The 18288-nt window shown below is 42.0% G+C and overlaps 2 protein-coding genes across 4 annotated transcripts in view; one reads left to right on the top strand and one right to left on the bottom strand.

The window, feature by feature from the left end:
• The window catches only part of Rgl1 (ral guanine nucleotide dissociation stimulator like 1), a 239324-nt gene that overhangs the window by 6527 nt on the left and 214509 nt on the right, over window positions 1–18288 (top strand). The window lies entirely within an intron of this gene.
• Window positions 2205–7851, bottom strand: Apobec4 (apolipoprotein B mRNA editing enzyme catalytic polypeptide like 4). The gene is made up of 2 exons (XM_021197722.1): window positions 7632–7851; window positions 2205–3545 (listed from the first exon to the last, which is right to left on the bottom strand). Exon 2 carries the CDS (start codon window positions 3513–3515, stop codon window positions 2391–2393), a length of 1125 nt encoding a protein of 374 aa, XP_021053381.1. The 5' UTR covers window positions 3516–3545; window positions 7632–7851; the 3' UTR covers window positions 2205–2390.

Below are 18288 nucleotides of genomic sequence, written 5' to 3'. Positions count from 1 at the left end.
CCTCTGAGTTTGAGGATAGCTCGGTCACTACTGATTGAGTTCTAGGACAGCCAGGGCTACACAGAGAAACCCTGCCTCGAGGAAAAAATGAAAAACTAACCCCCCCCCCCAAAACCCCCAACCAACCAACCAACCAACCAAACAAACTCCTTGACTTACCGTGTAGCTCACACATGGCTAAGGCTGTATATTTTCTTCTTTATAGTATTGGCTTGAACTGGTGAGCTCTCATTTACCTCCCTTTTCTGAGTTACAGACCTATCTAATTAGTATAGAAATGTAGTGATCGAGGGCACTTCTTTTTCCTATAGTGTCAACATCTTCTCTCTTGTTATATACCAACGAAATCCAAATTCATAGATTCAGACTCCGTACACTTTGTAACCTGAGAGATGCTGAGGTCTACTCACCACTGTGAAGACTGGTTCTGTGGCAATGATTTTACCTTTTTAATTTGGCAGGGGAGGTGCTAGCGACTCAAATCCAGGGCATCTACTATGGAGTTAGACTGTCAGCTAATGACTCTGTTCATAAAGAGAAATGCCAAATTCGTTATATTGGCGACTTTTTTCCAAACATAGCATTTCAATTTATGGTCATAGGGTTTCATAATTTAATATTAAACTTCAATATATCTCTTTAAATAATAGTTACTATATACCTGTGATAAAATTATATTCCATTACTTTGATCAAAATCTGCAGGCTAAAGACAGAGACTTTCTTTAAAGATTTTATTCGTATTTATTTTAATCACAAGACAGTTTTTCTTATCTCTTTCTCCCCTTTCATGGATTATTATGGAATTTAATGTTAATATTAGCATATTACCATATTAAGGCAGCATGACTTTGTATAGAGATTTTATAGAATCAGCTTTGACCGTATATATGAAAGTGTAATAGGAATTTGCATGTGAATACACTTTCCCTATAGTATGTATTTACATGTTTCCAAGGAAAAAACAATGTATGCAGTGTATGTAGAGAGGCAAGTAAGTTCATGTAGGTGGCCAGAGGGTTAATCAAAGAACAGTTTTTAAAAGAAGTATATTTTGAAGAATTTAAGTGAATGTACAAATATGTATTGGCATAGAAGTATCCAGAAAAATGGAAAGAAATACATGTATATTTTGCACTGGGGAACTGTAATAGAAGGAGGATAATGATAACAGTTACAACCAAAGATATCCTACCAATGGTCGGTAAACAGGCACTGCCCAGAGAGGAAAGGGATGCTGGCGAGCAGTGGTTGGAGCATTTATTGAGATGGAGAGTCAACTGTGCTGCCTACATTTTGAGTGGATGTTGTGCTATGTGTCACAGGAGAAAGCAAAGATTAAGAAGGAGGGAGAAAGAAAAGGGAGGGGGGAAGGAAGGAGGGAGGGAGGCAGAGAGAGAGAGAGAGAGAGAGAGAGAGAGAGAGAGAGAGAGAGAGAGAGAGAGAGAGGAGAATGAGAGAGAATGCATTCAAGTCCCTGACTGATCCCTATAAGAAATTGCAATCTTGATGGGCTAGGAAATAAAGAGCCTTGGAGGCCATAGAGAGTGGTGTGGAGTTTGGTATAATACTGATGGATGATGCCTTTGAAGCTCCTCACACATCATCCTGCCTCTATGATCTCCTTGGAGGGAGTGTTCTGAGTCAGAAAGATTAAACAGATTAGCTGGCCAGGTTTAAAAAAAAAAATCAATTTTTGTAGCCGTATGCAATCAATTTTTAGAAGAGCTTTTTCTCACACAAAACAATTTTCAGTCACTTTAGAAAAAAATGATCTATCCAAAAATCTTTTGACCGTAGTCAACAATCAATGTAAAATCACTGCTTTGCCCACGAGATGGCACTTAATGTTAGGAACCTCAGGTGGTCTTTAATTTTGGTGTATTTTTATGGTGAAACCAATTTAGGAAGTTACTTAGTCCTTTTTGGAAGGATGATGTGGGAAGTCTAGAGTAGTAATACTCCTTTTTTTGCCTTAAAACATTTATTTTTGGGGCCGGAGGGATGTCCTGTTGGTTAACAGCACTGGGTTGCTCTTGCAGGGGACCTGGCTTCAGTTCCCAGCACCCACATGGCGGCTTACAATCATCTGTAACTCCAGTCTCAGGGGATCTCATGTCCTCTTCTGGCCTCCAAGGGACAGATACACATGCTGCACAGGCATAAATGAAAGCACAATATCCACACACATACAAATAATAAAACAAAAAATCATTTATTTTGTTCTGTTACTTTCAGAAAGAGAGATACAGTTCCTCATGACAGTTTTGGATTATGTTGAAAATAGTGTCAATTATAGGAGTTGTTATAATAATCAGTTTTTTTTTTACATCAATTTATCTCCATCTTAGTCAGACCTAGGAGAGAAAATTCCATTTTATTTATTTTTTGTTATCTCTCCAGTAAACGGCAAATGCTTGACTTGATAACTAGAGTCTGTTTCTTCCGTTGGCTTCTGTTCTTTCTGTTTGCCTTTGGGCTCCTTGCAGACCCCTTCATGACTTCCACCTCCTCCACTGGCCTGCCCGAGGGAGGTTTCTTTAGGTCTTTGACTTTGAAGGATGACAGTTGAAGTATATTCAAGTGTCTTCCCACGGTTCTGGGTTTCTGTGGGTTTGAACCCACATGAATTGGCGGTAGAGCTCCGTTAGGCACCAGCACGAGAACGGCGGGAGTCCTGGGGTCCAGACTCCCGTGGGGCTGCCTCCGGGCAGGAGCAGCATTGCCTAAGGGGTGCTTCTCAAAAGTTGCCCAGGCTTCTGGGTCCTGATTCTCTTTTTGTCGGCTCAGAAGACCATCAATGAAGTAAGGCTTCACTCCTATGATGGAGTTGATTTCATAAGCGTTATACCTGTCAGCCAGGATTCTCCCAGCTGTAAAGGGCTGCGGAACAGTTGATCCAGAGGTGTCGCTAACAAACTTTTCAAGAATAGCGTGCCAAAGGCCACCACATATTGGACTCAAAGTGACTTGGGGCCATAAGCTGGCCAGGCTCTGGAGAGCCTTACGGTTCCATGCTGAGGTAGGAAATTGATTCTCAGTATGGTAGAGCTGAGAAAAGAAAACCGTAAGGGTGACTTCTGGATAGCTTATCAGGAAGTTGTACATTTTGCTGACGCAGCAGTGCTTAGCCTCGTTACAAGGGGAGTTGCTGGAATACAGAATGATATGTCTAATGTTGCTGTTATGGAATATGACTGCGTCAAGGTAACCGTTCTTCTCAAATAGCATTGATTCTGGGTGGTTGTGACTCCCGGTGCAGTTGCTAGCAAGGCCCTTTTGTATCAGGTTCTTGGAGGAACTTCTCAGCTCATAAAACGTGAGGTGTTTTGTTTGAGGGTACATTGACCACGGGAATCCAAAAGTCTGATGAAATTCTGTGTAGGAAACTCTCGCTTCCTCGCCTGTCCGAATGTGGTAAGGGCAGTTGGTGCAATCTAGAGAGAAGCTGAGCCAGTAGTAAGGTTTGACTATTGTCCCACCTTGGGTTAGATACTCCTCATACAGTGGCTCCATTGCTGATTGTATGGTCGTCTAGCTTCAGATCTAAACAAGGAAGAGAAATTATACAGATATCCAAAGCAGGGAAACCGAAGACAATGCATACATTTTCCAAGCGCCTTTCCTTTAAGGAATTGAGCACAATCGCTATCAAAGTGCAATTTAGCCTGAAGGTGAGACATATGAGAAGATCATAGAGTTCACAGTTCAGTTTTCCTTATTGAGGCTCTGGTAGGTGGTGGTGGGGGAGACTAAAGAGAAAGGCAGAACACAGCTTTACCTGTTTCATAGATTCCATGTCTGTAGAGCAAATGGACTAACAGTAAGTTCTAGAAACAGACTGCCTACATTCAAGGCAAGCCTCCCAGCTTAGTAGTCAAAGTCCCTTAGCCACTGGAGTCACAGCTTCCTTGTCTGCAAAGATGATCATAATCCCTGCTCAGAAGGATGTCTTGGGAGTGGGTACTATCATACATATAGTCGATGTCAGTTGCTTTACTGTGAGCCAGACATGACTCAGCCACCATTTGCTTTTATGGCAACAGTCCAAGCCCCATATGGTCTTGGTGGTCCCTACGTGAAAGCCCAAAGAAGCAAGCAGGCTTTTGTTGTTGTTCATGGTTTCATCCTTTGACTCCTAGCTGAATGTGGTAGTAGCTGGTATTCGGGACACGGGTTCTAAGTGTGCCTGCCTTCAAAAGGCACAGCGAGCTGTTTCTAAAGACTATTGGCAGTAACTTGAAGATGCCATCCTTTTAGAATTAGCTCATTGGGTCAGTTTTGCTCAAGGGATCACTACTTTTCTATATGCTAAAGAAACATTCATTCCCACTATAGCAATCTTTGGAACCCCTCTAACAAGGCCCACCAGTTAAAACTGCAGTATGTTATATTTTTTCTCTGTTATTAAAATTACTTCAAAAAGCAATGTTCATGGTTATTTATAATTTTACTATATAACTATAAAATTCCACATTCTTGCCTCTTTTCAATATTAACAGCATCTTGAGTATTTTTACAAGTAAGTCATTTCTATGTCTGATTGCTTTTGTTTAGTATCGATTAAGTCATAGTATCAGGCTAACTTTGTCTAGGAAACTTTTCCCTAGAAAGGATGACTAACCTACTGGGTCCCAGTGATCACCGTCAGCACATTTGCCCGTCTGAGAAGTGTGCACTACTATCATTTGGCTGTTGCAAAGCTCACCCATTCTCTCTGATGCACCTGGGCATATTCCACTTGCTTATTGGTCTAGAGCACTTTTCTGTGAACTCTTCTTGATTCCTTACCTTCTTTTAAACCTAATGTTTTGCTTATTGATCTGCAGGAGCTTCTAATGCATCAAGAATCCTATATCTGCCCTTTCTTAAAAGTGAAGATTGCAGAGATGGCTAAGAGTACTTCTTGTCTGGCATTGGTGGTGCACGCCTTTAATCCCAGCACTTGGGAGGCAGAGGCAGGTGGATTTCTGAGTTCGAGGCCAGCCTGGCCTACAGAGAGTGAGTTCCAGAACAGCCAGGGCTACACAGAGAAACCCTGTCTTGGGAGAGAGAGAGAGAGAGAGAGAGAGAGAGAGAGAGAGAGAGAGAGAGAGAGAGAGAGAGAGAGAGAGAGAGAGAGAGAGAGAGAGAGAACTTCTCTTCCAGAGGCCTCAGGATTGGTTCCTAGCACCCATCTGGTGGCTCACAACTGTAACTCCAGTCCCACCTTCTGGCCTCTTTGGGCACCAGGCATACATGTGGTGCATATACATACATGTAGACAAAACACTTGTACATATAAAATAAAAATAAATACATTTTTAAAAATATTTTATCTGCTTTATAGAGGCTTTTGGTTATATTTGTGTTTTATTTTTAATTTATTTTTATTTTATTACACAGGGTTATATAAGACCATTTTTCATGCTAACATATAATATGCTTTGAGCATTCCCCCAATATTATTTAACTGTGCCAAATTCTACAGTTTATGTGGTAGTGGTGAGTGTTTACTCTGTGATTAATTTTTCCTGTTGTACCAAGAAAAGCCACTTTCATTAAGCATGATTAATAGTTCTCATGCTTTTTATAATATTTATTGATTGATCAGTAATGTTACTGGGGAAGTGCTACCATCAAGCTAGTGCTATCTCAGCCCTTTTTTTCAGATTCTAGGGTTTTTTTTTTTTTTTTTTTGGTTGCAGATATGCAACAAAATCTCATAGCTCATGCTGGCCTTGAAGCTGATTGTAGCCAAAAATGACTTTGAACTCCTGATGGTCTTTGAACTGCCTGAACTCCTGACTGCCCAGGCCTGGTAGGCATCCATTGTTTTTTTCAGCCCCCCCCCCCCTTTTTTAAATTCTGCTATTTTTTTTATAAGTTCATTAAGTGGTCCCTGTTGGCCTTGAATTTATGTGGCTAAGGCTAACCTTGAATTTGTAATCCTCCTGCCTCAGGCCCCTGAGGTCCTGAGTAGTGGAGATTAGAGATGTGCACCTCAGGTTGAGCTTAGTGTTTATGGCTTTGCTGTTTATGTCTAACCCTGCCCAGACAGCCAGATAGGTAAGGCAGAGAGTACAAACCAGGTAAACTGACCATTTCTTCAACATGTATTTTTCACTTGGAGTTTACAAATGCATTTGCTTCAGTGACCTCCCAGCTCAGCTTTATTATTGTCTCTCATATGAAAACATTTTTATGCTTTGTCTTCTCAGTTTGTTGTAATTATTTTCGTTCTGTATGTTATGTGTGTACATGTGTTCAGCTGTGTATACTCCTGTGGAGGTCAAAGATTTTTGCATATTTTTCTTCCTTTTTTTCTTTTTCTTTTCTTTTCTTTTTGTTTTTTGTTTTTTGTTTTTGTTTTTATTTTTCGAGACAGGGTTTCTCTGTATAGCCCTTGCTGTCCTGGAACTCACTCTGTCGACCAGGCTGGCCTCGAACTCAGAAGTCCGCCTGCCTCTGCCTTCCAAGTGCTGGGATTAAAGGTGTATGCCACCACCGCCTGACTGGCCTCCACGTTCTTGTATGCACAGATGCAGATACACTCCACCACATGCTCACACAGTATGAGCAGGCACACACACGGGCATGCACGCTCGGCACACGCACTTGGAACAGACCAGAAGGAACAGTGATGCCCCCAGCAATCAGAAGATCAACTGGTACAGGTGAAGTTTTCTCCTTTACGCATCAGTGTTTTGTTCCACAAAAGATGGAGAAAGTATGGCGAGGGCCTTTTCTGCTTTTGGGATTATTTTTTAAGCTGGTGTGTGGAACTAAGAATATGGTGACCTATAACTGCCATTAGGAAATCATGAGGTCCTTAGTCTTTTACAATAAAGGCAGCAACGTGAAACTCTTTATTACTTTCCAAAAATATCCTTATTTCTATCCCTCTCCTGCCTGTGTTTCAGCCTTAGGCTGACATGGCGCATTACTGTCTGAAAGGTGATCTTTATGACCAATGGCTTTGGTATAAACGAGGGTGCTCTGGAGTCCCGTTTTTCTTAATGCCTTTTCGGTGATAACTATCTGGGGCTCTCTCCTGGAGCCTTCTCTTTTTCTAGTTTTCCTGGGTTGTCCTTTTCCCCAGCCTGCTCTGAGGGAAAGAGCACCATCCCTTTAAGCTTTTATAGAACTCAAGGCTTACTTTATGAATTTGTTATTGGTTAGTCTTATGTCGATAATTTTATTATCAGTCACCTATCCAGGTGGCTCAGGGCTACCTCAGCAGCCTGGACTGGCTCACCAAGTGGGTTTTGGCTTGTGTCCCTGGCTACTTGTGTCACTACTGCCCCCTCCCTGCTCTCCATTGTTTTTGCCTATGTTTGGTACATGTATGTTGTCCTCTGAAGAGCAAGCAGATTTGTTGGTAGTAAGCATGAGAGATGTGGGGAGTCCAGCTTGCTGAAGGACTTTCTTTCATAGGCAGTGGTGAGTGGCCCTGGACTGTGGCCAAGGGAGGACACACTTCCTCCGTTTAACACAAACGCACACACAATGAGGACAGACTGCTCCTGCTTCAGCGGGGAGTGCTGCTAAGGCACAGTTTGCGCTGGAGTAGTTGGAGAGTGGAGTTTGCCCTTCCCAATCCGTGTGCAATCTGCTCAGAGCTAAAAACAACTGTTAGCGGTTTATAATTACCATCTTTGTCTCCAGGCTTGGCTCACACTGCAGGTGTTAGAGGCACTGGTCCATGTTCTTTGTCTCCTTGATGTCCTATGCCTTGCTTCATGTAGATTCAGAGGGTACCTGTGCCATCAAGACTCATCCCTGATACCGCAGCAGGGCTCCTTTTCTGTTTCGATTAGTTCTTTTAATTTTTTCTGGTCCAGGTTAGTCCTTGCTGAGGTGTGACTGCCTCTAAGAACACTGTTGAATTGGTGCCATGGCAACGTTTGGAAAGTAGCTACTGCTAGGATACGGCTGTGACACTTATTACTTTATTTGCATATCAAACCACCTGTTCCAAAGATGAAAATATACATGTCTGCATACTTATTCCAGCCCGGATAAAAGGGCAATCTCTGGTAAAGTCCATGCATTGAGGTTTCTTTCCCCTGTGAGTGTAAGAGTAAAACCTCAGGCCCTTTTCTCAGCATCTCTTTCACATGTAGAATAGAATCCAGGCTTAGTGTGCGGGCAGGGCTTGGGGCTCTCTTGTCTGTGCGGTAGCCAGGGAGATCTGCCTTTCCGTGACACCGAGCTGAACTGGCCTCAGCAAGAGAGCAAGGGGAGCGAGTTTGGACCAACAGACCCTCACTCCACAAAGGGACCTTCCTCTCTCTCTCTCTCTCTCTCTCTCTCTCTCTCTCTCTCTCTCTCTCTCTCTCTCCTCTCTTTCTTTCTGGCAACATTTTAAGAAAAGATTTATTTTATATGAGAGTTTTGCCCTGTTTATTTGTATATGAAAGCAGTATCTGAGGAAACTAGAAGAGTATCTCTGAGCTCCTGGAACTGGAGTTACAAATGGTGTCGAGCCACCACCTGGGTGGTGGGAACTGGACCCAGGTCCTATGCAAGAGCAACAAGTGCTTATAACTGCTGAGCCATCTCCCCAGCCTCAGAGGGAGAGTTTGACTCTGTCTAAACACAAGTTATGGGAAGTGACAGCTCTTTCTTTCCTCTTAGAAGTTCCCTGGAAAACCCATGATACCTGTATGTGTGGCTCCCTTCACGTTAAGACAAGTGTTGCTTTTGGTGAGGCCCGGCCTTTCTCTCTGCATCCTTTCTCACTCTCTCACTGGCTGTGTCTTCTGCTCCCCATTTCTCAGACTCTGCACACTGCTCGGTGTGACCCCTTGTACTCCTGTTCCCTTGTTCTTCCTCAGGCTACTTGAATGAGTAAGTGCGGACTTACTGTGTAGTCTATTAGTTACCACGAACAGCCGTCACAGCCGTCAAGCATAAGCTCTGCTCCCTCAGGGAGAATGGGCTCCCAGGAGCACCTCCTGTCTGCTGCTTTGGTGTTAAGTGTGGTGTGCTTCCGTTGTTAGACTCTGGTGGCCATTGTCAGCAGCCCTCTCCCAGCCACGGGGCTCCCTGGAGACTGGCTGTGTTCCCTTGGGCTCTGTTTCCCAGGCTCTCTAGGGCACTAGTCAGTTCTCAGCTAATGGTGTTCAGTTGCTTTCCCTGCCTGGTTTCTGTGGTACATTCGCTGTTGACTCTCATCCTCCACTATCTTTTGGTTTTGCTGTTGTGTCCAGAACATCTCCTCACTGAATTTACAAGTGACTGAAAGTTGATTCTCGTAGCTCACCTTCTGCTTAGTTCTAGCAGTGATACTCCACTATACAGTATTATATAAAAAATTGTATGTGGTGGTAAATGCCTTTATTTCTAGCAGTTGGGGAATGGAATAGATCTGGGGAAGTGACAGCTCTTTCTTTCCTCTCAGAAGTTCCCTGGAAAACCCATGATACCCGTATGTGTGGCTCCCTTCATGTTAAGACAAGTGTTGCTTTTGGTGAGGCACGCAGATCTCTGTGAGTTTGAGGCTAGCTTTGTATTGAGTTCTAGGCTAGCCAGGGCTAGTAAGACCTTATCTAATTTTTTAGTAAATCTAAAATTTTTTAGTAAATCTAAAAAATGTGGTAGTTTTAGAAAGCTGTTGAGATATATTATATAATTAAAAAAAAGGATAGTGTGCCATAGGTTCAGTCAGGCTAGGAAAAGGAAGAAACAAGCCCCATAGACTTGTTGGTCATCCATGTGTGGCAGGCAACTTCAGTGGTGGTTAGGGTTGGATACTCATTAAATCATGCCCTAAAGAATGCCCAGAAGAAGCAGCAAACATGCACCATGTAATATCATCCACTTGTGTATTTGTATGGTTTTAGGAAGCTCAATGGTATTAAAAATATATATTAAAATTCTAATTATGACAATGGAAGATACTTATGTGTAATGGTTAGGCTAATTGGTATAACCATCTGTCTTAGTTAGGGTTTTACTGCTGTGAACAGACACAATGACCAAGGCAACTCTTATATAAGGACAGCATTTAATTGGGGCTGACTTACAGGTTCAGAGGTCCAGTCCATTATCATCAAGGCAGGAGCATGGCAGCATCNNGGCAGGCATGGTGCAGGAGGAGCTGAGAGGTCTACATCGTCATCTGAAGGCTGCTAGCAGAATACTGACTTGCAGGGAGCTAGGACTAGGGTATCAAAGCCCTTGCCCACAATGACACACCTATTCCAACAAGGCTACATCTCCTAATAGTGCCACTCCCTGGGCCAAACATATATAAACACTATCACTTCAAATATTTATTATTTCTTTTGAGTTGGGAACATTTGAAGTCTTCATGTACTTTCTCAGCACACAATTAACTGTAGAATGTTAGAGGTTGTCCTTTTATCTCGTTGGACCCTGTACCTTGCCAGTCTCCTCACTAGACTCCTTTCCTTTCGCTTCCCAGACTTTAGTGAGTATTCAGGTGCCCTTGCATCTTCAGAGGACAGCCTCGGGTGTGGCCTACCTTGCTTGAGAAAGGGCTTTAGTGTTTACTGCCACCATCTCTGGGCTTGCTGCCCTCAGAGCTTTCTGTGATTCTCCTGCCTCTGCCTGCGATGTCTCGGAGGACATGCTCAATTACAGATGCTTGTGCTACTGCATCTGGCTTCCATGTGGAGTCTAAGGATAGCACTTCGTTTGTCCAAAGGAAACAAACAAACACCACCACCACCAACAGCAGAAGAAAGCTCTGCCCATAGTTCTGAAGAGGGCTCTGCTGGTGGGTACTTAGCGGAAGCAAGAAGCTTCTGTCTCAGTCCGTCTCCCTGTTTCATAATCAGTCTTTTTTTTTAAAAAAAGATTTATTTTATTTATATGAGTGCACTGTCTCTTTGGACACATCAGAAGAGGGCATCAGATCTCATTACAGATGGTTATGAGCCACTATGGGAATTGAACTCAGGACCTCTGGGAGAGCAGTCAGTGCCCTTAACTGCTGAGCCATCTCTCCAGCTCCCTCATAATCATTCTGATGAACTATGTGCATCATCCATATAAAAGTATGTAGTTATAATGAAGATTATAGAATCCACATTTAAAAAGACCTTTACGCGGTTGGATATTTCACAGTCAGTGATCGGCAGCCTGATTTGGGATGCAGCCAAGATAGCTGCGCTTGCTGAGGGCTGCACAGGAGGTGGTGCTCTTTTTGGGTGACAGAATAATTTATATTTTATCGCTAGTGTTATTAACTTTTATTAGAGCACATTGTATTTAATTAATTACATAATCTATCTTGTGTTGCAGTTTGGTATAATCTCTCAATGCTCAAACCTACATAGTAAGTCACCGGGAAACAGGACTTGGATTTAAAAAGCAAGACTGAGGTGAAGAAAGGCAAGGGACTCAGGAGGCTTTCTGGAGCTTGCCAGGTAGTTTGATGGAAGAGAGAGAAAGGAGAGGGTGGGCAGAAAGGAAAAGAAGACAGAAAAGTCAGTATGCTGGGCATGGTGGTCCAGGCCTGTAATCCCAGCCTAGGAACACAGAGGCAAGAGGGTCAGGAGGGGTTCTGGATTATCATTGCTTATGTAGGCAGTTCTAGGCCAACGTGGGCTACACAAGACCTTATTTCAACGAGGGGTGGGAGGAGCAAAAGATGGATCTTCTCATTTGTATTTGTAGATAAAATGGCCACAAGGTGGCAGCACAGTCCAAACTCAGGGACTTGTTGCTGGGACTTTTCTCAACCACACTTTAGCATTCTTCCTTGTGGATTTCTCTCATTGTCAAGGAACAGCAGCAAATGTTCTGGATTAAAGGTGAATTCCCTGAAGGAAAGGGAAGGGTAGGGAAAGGTGCCGCCATGACCTCTGCATAGTAAGCTCCAAAGAAGGCTTCAAACTGGCAGGACTCACTTAAAATTCCAACCGTAAATACAATTAAACTAGATCTAAAACACACACAATCATTCTTAAATGTAATACAAATTATTTTATGAAAGAACAAAATGGCAAATAAAACATAAGACCATTTTTCTACAATCAGTCCAACTGATCTGTACATTAACAAAAAAAAATGAGTGCTTAATAAATGTAAGCAGAGTGCTTGTCTGTTTTTGTTTTTTCTGGCACTGAGACTTGAACCCACAGCCTTGGGTGTGTGAGGCGAGCACTCCACCTTAGAACTGTGTGCCCAGCCCTGGCTTTGCCTTGGTCGTATGTGCTTCTTTGTTTAACTGAGAAATGGTCACCAAGACCTACCTGCGTGGTCAAGATTATACCCTGGGTTTTCCCCAGGTGTTTTAGTTTCCAGTCCCAGTAGCTAGATCTTTAATCCATTTTAAAATTGTGTGAGCGTGTGTATGTGTATGTGTGTGTGTGTGTGTGTGTGTGTGTGTGTGTGTTCACAGTGTGTTCACAGAGCTTCAGTTTCAGCCTGTAGCTTGTGGATAATCCAGTTTTCCCAGTAACATTTGTTGACTAGAGCAGCACCTCCCGCTCTGGTGGTGTGGTACCCTTGCTGAAAATCATTTGAGCATGTATGTCAAAGTTTATTTTGGGCCTCTGTATTCTGTTTTATTGATCTGTATGTCTTCCATTGTGTAAATACCAACAGAACAAAGAAACTAATTCTCTTTGTAGAAGAATAGAATAGAAAAAGCATAGAATTACAAAATTGATACATGATGATGATTGAAAGTATGTGCATTGTTAATTAACATTGAGAATCACTGTGACTCTCATCAAACCTATGGAGTAGAAATATGTATGTTTTAAAAGGTGTGTGTGAGCGCACACTCTCACATCGTGGTGAGTGTGTGGAGGTCAGAGGGCAGTTGGTTAGATGATAGTGGGTTCTCTCCTTTTTCTTGTTTCACCAGGGTCTCAGGTTATCTCTGCTTCTGTGCTCTATGCATGGTCCAGGCTAACTGCCTCGCGAGCTCTGTGTGAGTCTCCTGTCTCCACTTCTCACTTCAAAACAGGGATATGGGGCTACAGATGTAGAACATTGAATCTGTAATGTGCTGAGAATTGACCTGGGCTCCGCAGGTTTGCTTGGCTAGCGGTTTCAGTCCTACTGTGATGTCTTTCTGGTCCTTAAACTGTATGTTTACTGTTCGGTGTACACATATTTTATAAACACTGTGTATTAGCGTGTTCATTTTCAAAGTCTTTATTGTGACCAATCGGCTTGCTTTATCTGCTTAATCTTTGTTGAATCAGTGTTAACACGAGTGAGAGGACATAATGTAGCTAACCTGTTGATAAATTTTTGTTGAAAAGCATGATAACAAAGAAAACACAGGAAGACATTTTAGAGCAGTCTCACAAGCTAAGGGTACCAATTCTAAACATTCATTTGAAATGGACCAAGGTGTGTTCTCAAAATTCATCACCAGTTCTTTACCCATGAGCTATTCTAACACTTTATCCCAATCACATCCATTTAATTGAAATCTTATGTTAATAGAAGTGATGGCTAGGTTTCAACAGATATCCTATATACTGGTCCTCTATTGTACAGAATACAATACCAAAATTTTTTTTTAAAATTTTTTTTAAAGATTTATTTATTTATTTTATGTAAGTACACTGTAGCTGTCTTCAGACTCTCCAGAAGAGGGTGTAAGATCTTGTTACAGATGGTTATGAGCCACCATGTGGTTGCTGGGATTTGAACTCCGGACCTTTGGGAGAGCAGTCGGGTGCTCTTACCCACTGAGCCATCTCACCAGCCCCCAAAATTTTATTAAATATTTGATAATCACTCTTTGCTGATGTGCTATGTCAAAGTCATTAGCTGCTCCACTGGTAATAGTTGTTAAATTATGCAACATGACAAATGTATATTTTTTCCAAATCTTTATACTTATTTTGTCTTTTCATCTGCTGCTGAAAAACAGGTCATATTTTCTATTTCCCGATTCCTTGGAAATATTAATATTATTGTTCTACTGAAGATCTTATACATAGGGGAGAATCTGCCTGCCCACTACTATCTTTGAGAAGTTAGAGAGCTTGGTGTAGTATCGCACACCTTTAATTCTAGCACTCAGGAGGCTGAGGCAGGTGGATTTCTGTGAGTTTGAGGCCAGCCTGGTCTACATAGTGAATTTTAGGACAGCTAGGGCTATATAGTGAGTATCTGTCTTGAGAAAGAAAAAACAGAAACAAAACAACAACAACAACAACAACAACGGCAGCATCCAGTTAGGCTGCTTGTAGCTGTAGAGGGCCTTCCTAGCATGTGCCAGGCCCTGGATGTCATCCTGTGTGTCGCCCCCACTTGCCAAGCCTACAAACCCAAATAATGACCTTGGGCCCTTATGATTGGCTTTTATACTGCAAAAGTCCTGAGCTATCCACCTGTATTGAGACATCTAAAAGTACTTACAGCATCTACTATCCCATATAGAATATTCCCGTAGATAACTGTCATATCTTAACAACATAAACCACAGCTGTTTGTGATCAGCTATGTTGAGATATAGTTTATTTATAATGAAATGCACCCATATTAAATACATGACTTAATGAATTGGAACAAAATGTGCACATTTACGTTATCATAAAAATACAGGAAGTTTCTCTCTACTCCAAAATTCTCTTCCTCATCAGTCACCCTCCCATATGGCTCTAGACAAATATTATATATTTGTTATTACTGTTGATAAGATTTATTTTCATAATACAGAGCCTTCTTGACTTACAACGAGGTTCCATCTTAATGCACCCATAGTACAGTGTACTTTGAAAGCATCATAGAGCAAATATCTCTCGTTAACCAGCTTAACACCCTCCTGTGGCAGCGTGTGGCCTGCCCACTTGTCTTGTGATGGTTGATGACGGGTGGGGTGGAGGGAGGTGAGCTTCCCCAGACAGAGGCTGCATGCCCCCGGCCCAGAAAGGGATTAAGTCTCCAAGCTTAAAGTATTATTTCCACAGAATCACGTTTATGTCTTTGTAAAGTTAAAAAAGATACCCAGTTGAACCCTTGTAAGCCTGAGGCTGTCCATGGAGTCCTCCAGTTTGTACTCTGGCTTCCTTTGCTTATTGAGATCATTGGTGTGATTGTGCTGACCACGTAGCTTCTAAAATTAATGAGTGTCTTTTAGAGTGCTTTGAGTTGCAGGACAAACTTGAGAGTACGGAGAATTCCCTGCACCTCCCTCATTGTCAACACCCCACAGCATAGTGCTGTATTTGTGAGGAGTCTTGAGTCTCTATTGACAAGCTTATTACCCAAACCCCACAGTTTACCTCGGCACCCACTCTTGGTGGGACACATGCTAGGTGTTTTTACCAGTGTAAAAGTGTTTAAACAGTGGTATGTGTCTACTGTTGTAATGTCTTGATGGTTTCACAGCCCTGAAAGTGTGTGTTGGTTACACAACCTTTCTTCCTCTAAATACTGCTGGCCACCACTGCCAGTTACTGTGGTAACTGCTTCTTTTTTTTCCCATCTCTTAGTTCTTTTGCCTTTCAAGAAAGTTACATAGTTGGGATCATACTGTAGGTACCCAGATGCCTTTCCCACTTAGTATATCTTTGGGGTTCCAGATGTCTTGATACTTCTTTTGTTTGTGCTAAATAATAACACATTATCCTAATTGTTCAATTTGTTGATTCTTGAACAGAAGGACATCTTGGTTGCTTCCAATTTTGGTGTAGTTTTGGGTAAAGCTGCCCTACTTCTCCTTATGCAGGCTTTTGAGGATGTAAGTTTCATTTCCTTTCGGTAAATACTAGGGAGCATGGCTGATGGATGGCCCACGTGGAATTCTTTAAATTTTAACAGAGATTTAGGCTTTCTTGTGTGTGTGTGTGTGTGTGTGTGTGTGTTTACCTACATGGATGTATGTGTACTGTGTGTGCCTAGTGCACATGGAGGCCAGAAGAGGGTGACAGATCTCCTGGTCCTGGAGTTACAGATGGCTGTGAATTGCCATGTAGTGCTAGGAACTGAATCCAGGTTCTCTGCCATAGCAGTAAGTGTTTTGTTTTGTTTTGTTTTGTTTTGTTTTGTTTTGTTTTGTTTTGTTTTGTTGAGACAGGGTTTCTTGATGTGTAGCCCTGGCTATCCTGGAGCTTGGTCTATAGACAAGGCTGTTCTTAAACTCAGAGATCATTTGCCTCTGCCTCCTGAGTGCTGGATCAAAGGCATGCACCACTACCACTGGCTGACTTTGTTTAATTTAATAACTAATTACTACATCTTCCTTCTGTCTGGATATTTCTGAAGGTGTAGCAGCACTGAACATGAGCTCTTGTCCCACATCCTCACCAGTGTTTGATGTCAGTGCTTTGGATTTTACCCTTTTTTTTTTTTCTAAATTTATTTATTTATTTAATGTATATGAGTACACTATAGCTGTCTTCGGACACTCCAGAAGAGGGCATCAGCTCTTATTACAGATGGTTGTGAGCCACCATGTGGTTGCTGGGAGTGCACTTAACCACTGAGCCATCTCTCTAGCCCTAGATTTTTGGCTTTTAGTAGACATGTTTCATTGATGCTTCCATGTGAATTTCCATACTGTCAGAAGACAGTGGACGTTTGTCCATATGCTCATTTGAGTCTGCATATCTTCTGTAGCATAATGTCTGTCTAGACCTTGTGTTCATTTTCCTGTAAGACTTGAAGAGTTCTTCATATTTTGTGAATAGCAGTTCTTTGAGATATGTGTCTTGCTCATATTTTTCCTATTCTTTGGCTTGTATTCTCATTCCCTTGAAGTTGACTTTCCTAGAGCAAAAGTTTTAGGTTTTATTGTCTTATTGATATTTAACTTGTCAATTATTTCTTTTATGGATTGTGCCTTTAATGTTGTATTCATATCATTCTCATTGTTTTCAGGGTTACCTAATTTTATCCTGTGTTGTCTTCTCAGAATGTCATAGTTCTCTATCTACATTGACTTCTGCTGTACGCTTAAGAACTTGTCTCGATGATATTGATACTCAGTTTCAGGACTATTTGTTAAAAAGACTATCTTTGCATCATTTATTGCTTGTCTGAAATGGAACCTGAAATGTATTCCCAGTATCTCCCATTATCAATACACAGATTTACCACTGTGTTGTTATCAGTGTAGGAGAAATGAATATTGTGATGTGTGCCTGAAAGTAAGCAGGGGAGAGGGGGGGAAGAGGGTACCAGACTCCTCACACTGACTTGCATGGAACTTTGTTTAACTCATCTGAAGCTCTTCTTTGTTCATTAAGATGTAGAATAGTCAATAGGGCTTTGACAACTCCATTCTCCAGGCCTTCTGTGTGACAAGGTTCAGACCACTGGCCAGCTTTTCAACAGTCTCTGGAGTCAGGGGTGGCTTTTGCTTGCCTTCAGCAAGTGTGTTAACAGTAGTATCCTTGGACAGCAGTGAGGTGTCTCAGGAGGTTGCTGAACTCTGGCTAGAAATACATCTGTTTTAGATAACTCAGCTGCCATAGTGTGTCTAATGCCTCGTGCCTTGTAGTATCAGAAAGCTCAAGTGTGCAACTGTCGACCAATCATGACTGTGCCTGTGTGCGGCTGTCGACCAATCGTGACTGTGCCTGTGTGCGGCTGTCGACCAATCATGACTGTGCCTGTGTGCGGCTGTCGACCAATCGTGACTGTGCCTGTGTGGTTATTAAAGTTAGTCGGTACAGGTTGGATGGTTGGCTGTTGTATCAGCAAACACGTTTGACTAGCAATGTCACCACCTACCACTGTGCACTTAATTGTTTGCAGTACTGAAATAGTTTGTATTCATTTCACATTTGGTGCTGACCTCAGCAACTCAATAGCAGGTTTCTAAATTGGAGAGTGGCAATCCTCTGACCTCTTTCATTTCTGTTGGTATAGAGTTGGCTATTTGGTCTTTTGACTTCCAGATGAACTCAGACATTTCATTTTGGGTGTGTATGTGTATTGGTATGCACTGAGGTCAGACAGCTTGCAGGAACCAGTTGGCTCCTTCCACCACATGGGTCGGGGACTCAAACTCAGGTTGCCATGTTTTATAGCAATTACCATTACTTACAGAGCCATCTCACTAGCCCTCCATTCAAATTTTTTGAGTGGCTTTGCCAAAATCTGCAAAACCACTTCCTGAGATTCAGGTTGGAATTTAATGGACTGTAGAGCAGGCTGGGAAGAACTGACACCTGATAATAATGAGCAAATATTCTTATTCAAGAGCATGAACACTTATTAGTTCTTAGTATTTTTCATCAAGGTTAGTTTTCCTCATATAGATCATGTGTAAACTTTATCAGAATTGATATAGTTATTCATTTATGGGGAAACTAATATACCTGGTGATATATATATCACCAGGTATAATATATATATATAT

The sequence above is a fragment of the Mus pahari genome, chromosome 5 (assembly GCF_900095145.1).
Source record: "Mus pahari chromosome 5, PAHARI_EIJ_v1.1, whole genome shotgun sequence".
In the NCBI taxonomy this organism is placed as follows: domain Eukaryota; kingdom Metazoa; phylum Chordata; class Mammalia; order Rodentia; family Muridae; genus Mus; species Mus pahari.
This window is presented reverse-complemented; position numbering and strand designations above follow the sequence as displayed.